The following is a 10,568-nucleotide window of genomic DNA, read 5'->3' on the forward strand; positions in this document are numbered from 1 at the left end:
AGGAACTGACAATGCTTACCACACTTAAAATGTATAAGAAATTCTATGCTCCAGTGAAATATTACCAACAACACTGTCCCTCTCACTGTAACCAAGACAGTTTACTTAAAACATAAACTTTTATATTCTATTAGTAAAACATGGTACCAGGCTGTCAGCCATTTCCACGCACTGGGAAAGTCATATAACCTCTAACACAGAGAAATGAATGTGCTCCAATATAAGGTAGCCAAAGACCTGCACACTTGACATTCACAAAGAAATGAACAAGTAGTAGATTCTAAGAAGTACTCCTACGGAATCAAATAATTACATCAGCCAAGTTCCTACCTCTGATGGCTATCAAGAAGTCCACTGTACCTTTCCCAGATAAAGTAAATAAAATGACCAATTATATAAAAAGTACCAAAGCTTCTAATTCCATAATCTGTAATTCATTCCTAAAAGGCATAAAGGGAATATATTTTTTACTGCCATTTTCAAATGGAAACAAGTCTGTGGGTCTATTATAGTTTTCAAGGGAAGAATCTGTCTTAGTGTGGAGCTATTTTTCATAATAAAGTTATTTCAAGAAGATACCACACCCAGGGCTCAAAATAAGTGAGCAAGCACCCAGGAGTGTAGGGGGTAGGTCCTCTGTCTTTAGGTCCCTTGGAGAGCAGGCTATCACTAGAGCACCATATTCATAAAATCACCACCTAACAAAGTGAGGCCAGTATCTGGCAGAAGTGGCTGAGTCCTCCTTGGACACCAAGAAACAAGGGCCAGATGGATGACTGCCAAGGTCTCATAATGGCATGAACTGAGAGGCAAGTTTGTTTGGATGGCACTGTGAAATCAACTTACCCTTCTCTAATGCATGCTTACTTGTACTCATGGGACTGTATGTTTTGTTTCTTTCTTTTTTGAGACAGGGCCTTGCTCTGTCACCCAAGATGAAGGGCAGTGGCACAATAATGGCTCACTGCAGCCTCAACCTCCTGAGCTCAAATGATTCTCCCACCTCAGCCTCCCGAGTAGCTGGGACTATAGGCATGCACCACCACACCCAACACATTTTTTATTTTTTGTAGATATGAGTTCTCACTATGTTGCCCAGGCTGGTCTTAAACTCCAGGCCTCAAGTGATCCTCCCACATCTGCCTCCCAAAGTTCTGGGATTACAGATGTGAGCTACCATGCCTGGCCTGTGTTTTGTTTTTTAAAAATCAGTTTTACCAGATCCTTTTGTAATTTATTAGCATGATGACTGGGTTTTCATGCTCATGTGTGAGATTTGCCACTTTCAGACCTTATTACATCACCACATTACCCATCTGATGTGAAAAAAAAATCAGTTTTACCTCATTGCTTTCTGCTCCTCCTCCATCTGTTCTCTGACCTGCTGTAGTTCCTTCAGCAGTTCAAGATCTGTGCCATTCACCCAGGTGTAAACAACGTCGATCGGCATGGGCAGACAAAGCCTAGGGCAAACCAACAAATTCTCCAGCTTATATGCATTTTTCCAATGTATTTGGGAATAAGAATATCACAGAGTTTAAACCCAGAGATTATGAAAAAAATCTATGAAAAGGTAATCCAACCATGGCATATTGTCACAGAATTGCATGTTTTCAAACTGTAGCTGGACGCTAATATTTGTCAAGTACCTTCTCTGTGAGTTGTATTATGCTAGACACTTAGGTAATTTGCATTACTTGATTCTCACGGCCACTCGGTAAGAAGGCTGATATTAAAGATTTAAAGATTGTTGGTGGGTGAAGTAGAGTGGTCTTGGAAGCTCAGTCTACCTTAAACTGCCTGTTCTCATAATTTAGCAAACAAGGGGGCTGGGATGCAAATGCGGCCAAACATAGAAAATCAATTAGAAGTTTAAAGAACAGAATTACAGGCTCTGGACAGTAGCTCAGGCCTATAACCACGGCACTGTGGGAGGCCAGGGTGGGAGGATCGCTTGAGCTCAGGAGTTCGAGACCAGCCTGGGCAACATAGTGAGACCCTGTCTCTACAGAAAAATTTTAAAATTAGCTGGATATGGTGGTGTGCACCTGTAGTCCCAGCTACTCAGAAGGCTGAGGTGGGACTGCAGTGAGCCATGATCTGCACTGCAGCCTGGGTGATGGATCAAGACCTTGTCTCTTAAAAAAAAAAAAAAAAAAAAGTTATCAAAATCCACGATGAAGACCTAGCCCTACTACTTAATGCTGTAGCTTTCTTGTGCCTTGCTCCGAGCAAGCCCAGACTGTCCTGCCTCATCTCTGCTTTTCCTCTTTTTTAATAGCACTTATTATTTTGGTAAAACAAGTAAGTAACTTGTAACCTATTCTGTTCACTACGTGTGGCCCTCTCCCAGAATGTAAGCTCCAAGAAAGTAGAAAACTCTCCTGCTTTGTTCTCTAAAGTATCCGAGCAATGAGAAGAGTGCCTGGCACATAGGTGCCCAGTAAGTATTTGCAGACATATGAGACGCTAGCACAGAAAACCTTCCTGAACTTGCATCATTTCTTCCTGATCAGCTTATCCTCATAATAGTCAGGTAGACTTTTAGTTCTTGAATGTTGGTTAAGCCTCACCATAGTGATTTTACCCAGGTTTTACTCCTGCCAAAAGCACTCTTCCCCCTTCTGTCACTTACTAAAACCTACCCAGCTTTCAGGGCTCTGCCTGGATGTATGTCACTCTGATTTGTGACTCAGGAGTCCATGTGTACATCTGGGTACTGATATAACTCTAGATCAGGGGTGTCCAATCTTTTGGCTTCCCTGGGCCACATGGAGATAACTGTCTTGGGCCACACACAAAATACATTAACACTAAAGATAGCCGACAAGCTAAAAAAAAAAAGAAAAAAAATGCAAAAAAACTCATGTTTTAAGAAAGTTTATGAATTTGTGTTGGGCCACATTCAAAGCTGTCCTTGGCAGCATGTGGCCCGCAGGTTGAACAAATTTGCTTCAGATAGTGCTATTTCAAGTTTGGTACTTTCCAAGAAACTGCATGGCTTTTGCAGTTTTATTTTTAGGCCAAAGACCAGCTTACCCTCCTTTTGTCCTCCTCACACCCCAGGCACAGCCTAGGCTTTTAGTTGCTACCATATTATCTCATGGGAAATAAATGCCTTTTGGTGGATAAATCTTTTGAATTACGGAAGGAAAAAATAAACAAAAATAACCACAACCTTTAGCTTACAAGAGGTAGGGGAGATAACTGGATGAATCGAGTGTTTATCCATTCGATGAATAATCCTTATTGAGCGCTTAGTATGCGCTAGGTACTGTTCTAGGTGCCAGGGTTTCAGCAGTACATAAAGCCCAAATCTGTGCCTTCACGGAGCTTACATTTCAGAAGGGAGAAAACAGGAAATAAATAAATGGATACAAAGTCAGTTGATAAATGTTATGGAGAAAGTAAAGCAGCAAATGGGGATCGAAACGGTGTCGATGGGGTGGTGTGGGGTTGGGGGATGCAGTCAGTTTTAGAGAGATCAGAGATGGCCTCAGTAAGAAGGTGACATTTCAGCAAAGATATGATGGAAGTGAGGAAGCAAGCCAGGTGGTAACAGGGAGAAGAACGGTCCAGAGAAAGGGAACATAAAACACAAATGCCCTGAGGCAGACACATATCTTGGTTTTTCAAGGACCCAGAGGTCCTCTGTTCCCTGAGAAGAGGGGAGAGGACGAATGAAAGAGAATAGTTGAAGATAAAGGTCAATGAAACAACAGAGTTCCCAGAGCTTCATCAGAAAAATAAGGAATCACCTAATCTGCTCCTTGTGTTCTGGATGACTCAATTGCATACCCTTACCCAAAGCTGAAATGAACTTGCAGGACTCTGTACCTTTGAACATGCTTTTCCTTCTGCCTAGAACATTCTTTCATGCTTCCTTTAACCACCTCCTCCTTCCTCAATCCCCTCCCTTCCCTCGCCCCTCACCCCTCACAAAAAGAATCCATAGCTTAATATGCAGCTTGCACACTACTTTGTACTGTAAGGAATCCTGATCGCACTGTGCTGTGCTATTTCCTATGCATCCCTATCTTCCACTAGATGGCGTAACTCTCGAGTAGAAATGGTATCATGCATTCCGTGCCCTGCTTCATTATTTCCTCTCTTTCCTACATCTACAGGCTCTCTCTCCCTACTGTAATGATTTGCAAAGGCTTCCTTATCTAGGTTTTTTCTGAATTTATCAATAACTAAATTCTAGTGTTTGTAGAATTTGCTTTTCTCACAAGCTCTCAGGTAATGCTGATGTTGCTGGTCCAGAAATTGCACTTTGAGAACCACTGATTTATTTATATGTAGGTAACATACTTCACTTTTTTCCCCACTAAAATGCCAGTTCTATATGAGGTCAATGAGTTCATCTTGTTCACCACTACATGCCTACAGCCTAGAATAGTTCCTGCTACATGGGTGGGGTTTAATACATATTCATGGCCTATTAGTTCATTCCTTTATTATATATTATCAGTCGCTCTCATTTTTAAAAAAATCCATCTGCCTCACATTGCCCACATGTAAATTATCCAAGGTCATCTCACTCCCAACCTCCCAGGTGATCTATGCTCAAACTAAAATAAATTTTAAAAAACTGCCTAAGTGATGTGTTTTTAAAACAAAAGGTTAGAGAGGAGAATTACATTTTAAGTTTTCCTATAAAAGTAATAATCTGCATTTAAATATTTTTAATATATATGTTCAGCTGATTAAAACATAATATACTGTATATATTACATGATCAATTTAATTCTCTGGTGAAACTGACAAATAAGAGACTGTGTGATCTGCACAAGGTCAATGAGTCAGTTGTTTTCCTATTATTAGACACGGTCACACTCTGAATCTTTCATTCTAACCACTAGACCACTATCTTGGTTCACCGATGAGAAGGAAAGCTTTATCTTAGAGTTGAAGACTAAGACTAAGTCACCCATGACTCAGAACCAAAGCAGTGATGACACTGACACTTTTATTTTAATCACTCTTCAGTGTAGTGAATATTAATGCCACTTAACAGTCCCTTGGTTCTACACTCTATAAAGTACGTGAGAAAACAGAGAACTTAAATAGTATTTGATCTTATTTATTTATTTGAGCTGGAGTCTCGCTTTGTCACCCAGACTGGAGTGCAGTGGTGCAATCTCAGCTCACTGCAACAGCCTCCTCCCAGGTTCAAACAATTATCCCTGCCTCAGCCTCCCAAGTAGCTGGGATTACAGGTGCATGCCACTGCCCCAGCTAATATTTGTATGTTTAGTAGAGACGGGGTTTCACAATGTTGGCCAGGCTTGGTCTTGAATTCCTGACCTCTAGTGATTCGTCCACCTTGGCTTCTCATAGTGCTGGGATTACAGGCGTAAGCCACTGTGCCCAGGCTTAAATAGTATTTTAGAACCAAAGAGTCGGAAGAGTGTAATCTTAATCTAATCTAATAGATCTTAATCTAATATCCACATTTTACAGATGGCAAAATTGAGCCCTAGATTGATTTAATGCCTCATATTAGGAGCAGTGGATAGAGTTTACATATTCACTTTTACTGACATATGGAATGAGATTTTTTTCATTCAGAGCAAACAACATTAAAAAGATTTATAATGGCCAGGCACAGTGGATCACACCTGAAATCCTAACATTTTGGGAGGCCGAGGTAAGAAGATTGCTTGTGGTCAGAGTTCGAGACCAGTCTGGGCAATACAGCAAAATCCCATCTCTGTTAAAATAAATAAATATTAAAAAAAAAAAAAAGATTTGTATAGAAACTAGCAAAATAATTAAAATATACCAATGTTAGGGTATCTTAAAATATATTAGACCACGTGATATGTGATACATGATCCATTTATTTGTCATAATCAAAATTAGGCAATTTTGAATATACGCCTACATAAAAATCAAGCTATATTTTAGTACAACCTTCCAATATTCTTCAGAAAGAGAACAAGAGTGCTTGATTAAAACTGCTGACCTCAAAATCTACATTTTCTAATAAGCTAGTTTTCTTTCTAAAAGTTTGAAGCAGCTGGGCATGGTGACTCATAATCCTAGCACTTTGGAAGGCCAAGATGGGAGGATCGCTTGAGTCTAGGAGTTTGAGACCAGCCTGGGCAACACAGTAAGATCCCATCTCTAAAACTAAATAAGTAATTAATTAATTTTTAAAAAGGTTTGAAGCTCCTTTGGGACAGGGATCTACGCAGATGTGCACCATTTGGATGTAGCACAGCATAAGGCACAGAGTAGGTACTCAATAAATGTCTGATTTTAAAAAGTTAATCAATTTAGAACTTTCCTTAGGGAAATTAACTTGTTAAAGTAAAAATTATGGCTGGGCACGGTGGCTCACGCCTGTAATCCCAGCACTTTGGGAGGCTGAGGTGGGCAGATCACGAGGTCAGGATATCGAGGACCAGCCTGGCCAACATGGTGAAACCCTGTCTCTACTAAAGATACAAAAAATTAGCCCGGCATGGTGACGAACACCTGTAATCCCAGCTACTCGGGAGGCTGAGGCAGGAGAACTGCTTGAACCTGGAAAGTGGAGGTTGCAGTGAGCCGAGATGGAGAGCACACCACTGCACTCCAGCCTGGGCAACAAGGCAAGACTCTTTCTCAAAAAAAGTGAAAATTATATTTCATTTAAAATCCTTTAATACAGTAGTTTTCACAGTGTGGGCACTAGACCAGCAACTTGGGTATCACCAGAAAGTTTGGTAGAAGTGCAAATTCTCAGAACCCCTCTTAGTCCTGCAGACTCAGAAACTCTGGGCTGGGAAGTAACTGTTATTTTCTCTAGCCCTCCACTTTAGCTTACAGTGGAGGGCTTGAGAAAATAACAGTTTCAGAACTGCTATATTAAGGAATGGTCCTCAAACTTTTACTGTTTGGTCCCTTAAAATTAAAAATTATTATGGACCCCAAAGTACTTTCATTTATAAGGTCATAATTATCCATATTTGCCATATTTGAAAATAAAACTGAAACATTTTAAAAATACTTAATTCATTTTAAAATGACAATAGGACAGGAGCAGTGACTCATGCCTGTAACCCCAGCACTTTGGGAGGCTAAGGTGGGTGGATCGCCTGAGGTCAGGAGTTTGAGACCAGCCTGGCCAACATGGTAAAACTCCATATCTACTAAAAATACAAAAATTAGCTGGGTGTGGTGGCAGATGCCTGTAATCCCAGCTACTGGGGAGGCTGAGGCAGGATAATCGCTTGAACCCAGGAGGTAGAGGCTGCAGTAAGCCAAAATCGTGCAACTGCACTCCAGCCTGGGAGACAGAGTACAACTCCGTCTCCAAAAAAACAAAACAAAATAAAGATAAACCCCTTTACATGTTAACATGAATAAATTTTAGAATGAAATGATTGTATTTTCTTAAACAAAAAAATTAGTGAGAAGACAGAAACAAAAGCCAGAAAGGACCTGTGTGATTCATTTTATTGCAAAAGGGGAAGGAGGGTGTTGAAAAAAAATTGTTTCCATTCTGAGGCCTGTCTTGTGAAGAGGAAAAAAAAAATCCCCAAAGACAAGAAATGGTGAGGGCTGCATTCCACAATGGCTGCACCAAGAAGCTTGGTCTTCCAAGAGAAAGACCCACAACTGGCCAGGCGTGGTGGCCAAGCCTGTAATCCTAGCACATTGGGAGGCCAGGGCGGGCAGATCACCTGAGGTCAGGAGTTTGAGACCAGACTGACAAACATGGAGAAACCCCGTATCTACTAAAAATATAAAAATTAGCCGAGCATGGTGGCAGGCGCCTGTAATCCCAGCTACTCAGGAAGATGAGGCAGGAGAATCACTTGAACCTGGGAGGTGGAGGCTGCGGTAGCCGAGATCACTCCACTGCACTCCATTCCAGCCTGGGCAACAAGAATGAAAGTGTCTCAAAAAAAAAAAAAAGAGAGAGAGACAGAGAGAAAGACCCACACTATGAGGTTTGAGGCTGTTTGCTCCTCCCCAACCAAGAAGTAGCAAGATGTGACCACTGAGGTGGGGTCTAGCCCCAGTTCACAGCACGCTGTCAACAGAATTCTGGCCAGGGCTCAGAAACTGGCTGTGTAGGAGCCACCTGGTTTCCTCATCCTACAGGGGGATGAAATTCCTTTTACCTCACAGACCTGGGGAGAGACAAAATACAATCATGCATTTAAGGTACCCAATAAACTACAAGGTGGGATTACTCTCTGTGAATCAGATTTTTTACCCATAAAATGTGGTGAGCACACTTTCTTCAGATGAGCATATTGTTTTTCTTTCCTTATTTAAGAAAATATTGTATGAATGCTTCATGAATTGGTGCATTCCCCTGCACAGGGGCTGCACTAATCTTCTCTATAGTGTTCCAATTTTTTTTTTAAGTATATGTGCTGCCGAAGCAAGCACATCAGATGGGCATACTTTTCAGTAAGTTAAATCATATCTATAACTCAGAAAGGCCCCTTAAACTATCATGTTTTCAGCATGCATATTTCATGACTCATGATTTAGGTCCAAAATTAGATCTCACCGATTCTGAAAGGACTTTCCAGCAATATTGTCTCTATAGGAATCAAACAAAACATGGTATTGATCTCGGCTCCATTCCAGAACCACCTAGAAAAAAGAAAAAGAAACGTGTTATTTGCATCAAAGACTGAGAGTATGCAACTTTCATTTCATTTTTATTTCATTAGAATTGCTAGAGAAACAGATAAAGCAATCAAAATTCATGTATTCACTTCCTGCCTACCTGCCTATACCAAATACATCATAATAGATCCAGATGAATAAACTATAGTTCCTGACACAGACTAACTAAAAGACTTGGTGTCTCACCATGCTTGAAATGGGGTAACGGAATCAAAGAGGTTTAAAAGCATGTGGTATTTGAAATGAGTCTTGAAGAGTTCACCGGGTAGGGAAAAATGGACAGGGCCAGTCGGTTGGAAAAGCATGCTCAAAGGCAGAGAAGCAGCAAGGGCAAATTGCTTCAGGGCAACTGTGTGGCTGACTTTGTCCAAAACACAGGCAGGTAACTGTTGAGAAACGGGTCTAGGAAAGAAAGCTCGGCCCTAAACGTGACATGCCTTCTGTGCCTTGGGAGCACTGAAGGATTTTAAGGCAGTAACAGAATCGATCTAAAGTTTAGGAAAGACTCTTAGAACATTTACAAACACAAGCAGAAACAGAAGGGACTGACAAGATATGGGGGGATAAGGACCTTATCACCTGTGAGGTTTCAGCTAATGACCTTGCTAAATATTTCAGGAGAAAATGGAAAGCTTTAGATAGAAGTTCCCTCATGTTTGTACCCTAAACCTATAAACCTATTCATATACACGCCCCATTTTCTTCTTCACTCCTCTTACCATAGAAGAAGTGTCCCTCTGCCTTGCAGACATCCAATCTCTATTTGCTCTGGATCTCATCAACTTGTATGTTCTCAAGATCTTGCTGCTTCTCTTTTCCTTTCAATAGGATTATTCCCATCAGCAAGCAAACATGATCCAGTATCTTGGGGACACCTTCCCTTCACTCCATATGCATTCCATCTAGTCCCTCCACCCCACATTCTCTGTCCTTTTCTCCTGCTTTCCCATCCACCCTTCAGCTCACTCCAGTATCAGTTATGCTCTCACAACTTTAGTGGCTTTACTAAGGCCCCCACACTGTCAAACTCAACATCATTTTCCTCATCTCTTACTTAAGTATTCATAGCAGATGCCCAGTTCCTCTTTGTGGAAATGCTTTCTTGGTTTTCCTCCTGTTGCCCTGGTGGCTCCTTTACCATCTCCTTTGCCAGCTCATTCTCTTCTAGCTAATCTTTCTGTGTGTCCTTTCCTTCTATTCCTCATGCCCTCCTTCCTGCCCAAGCTTCCTCCAGCATCCTATTCCACAGCCCCTAAGAAGTCGCCCTGCTACATTCAGATGGTCTATGAGACCCAGGCATTTAGCATTCATTCCAGCCTCGGAAAGGTAAGATATGCCCGCCTTGAAGGAGGTATCATGGAAGCTGCCCCTACAACTTCTGTTTTCATTAGCCAGAACTTACACAAATCTATTATATTATAAAAAGTTAAAATATATCAAAACTTATACAAACACAGACTGTACATGGTACCATTTGCAATTGATACGTAAACAAACATAAAAATGCAGCAATAAATCATAACTGAATAAAATCAACTATAATATATACTACATACTATAATAATTTCATACCCACCTCCTGTTACTATTGCAGCAAGCTCACGTGTTGCAAGTATCCACAGTGACACTAATTGTCTCCATGTGAGCAGTCTGTCTCTCTAAATTGCATATTGCGATAAAAACTGATCTCTCATATTTATTATGTATTTTTCATATTTAGTGCAATACCATAAACTGTGAAGAACACCATGGGACTCTTAAAAAAAGCCACTAGTGCTAATAGAAGCGCTCTCAAGAAGCAGAAGAAAGTTATGATATTACAAGAAAAAGTTGAATGGTTTGATATGTATCATAGATTGAGGTCTGCAGTGGTGGTTGCTGGCCATTTCAAGACAAATGAATTTAGCTAAGGATCATTGCACCAAAAA

The 10,568-nt window shown here is 40.8% G+C and overlaps 1 protein-coding gene and 1 non-coding gene across 2 annotated transcripts in view; one reads left to right on the forward strand and one right to left on the reverse strand.

Moving 5' to 3' along the window:
* The window catches only part of GNPTAB (N-acetylglucosamine-1-phosphate transferase subunits alpha and beta), an 81,947-nt gene that overhangs the window by 44,330 nt on the left and 27,049 nt on the right, over positions 1-10,568 (reverse strand). The window contains exons 2-3 of the mRNA XM_017516658.2: positions 8,519-8,604; positions 1,344-1,463 (exon numbers count right to left, since the gene is read on the reverse strand). Coding sequence (XP_017372147.2) covers positions 1,344-1,463; positions 8,519-8,604 — 206 coding nt within the window. The remainder of the gene's footprint in view (positions 1-1,343; positions 1,464-8,518; positions 8,605-10,568) is intronic.
* LOC119469308 lies at positions 1,222-1,322 on the forward strand. Its single transcript, XR_005198110.1, has one exon. It is a non-coding gene; the product is annotated as a small nucleolar RNA U13 (small nucleolar RNA).

Source organism: Cebus imitator, unplaced genomic scaffold (assembly GCF_001604975.1).
Source record: "Cebus imitator isolate Cc_AM_T3 unplaced genomic scaffold, Cebus_imitator-1.0 Scaffold18, whole genome shotgun sequence".
Taxonomy (NCBI): Eukaryota; Metazoa; Chordata; class Mammalia; order Primates; family Cebidae; genus Cebus; species Cebus imitator.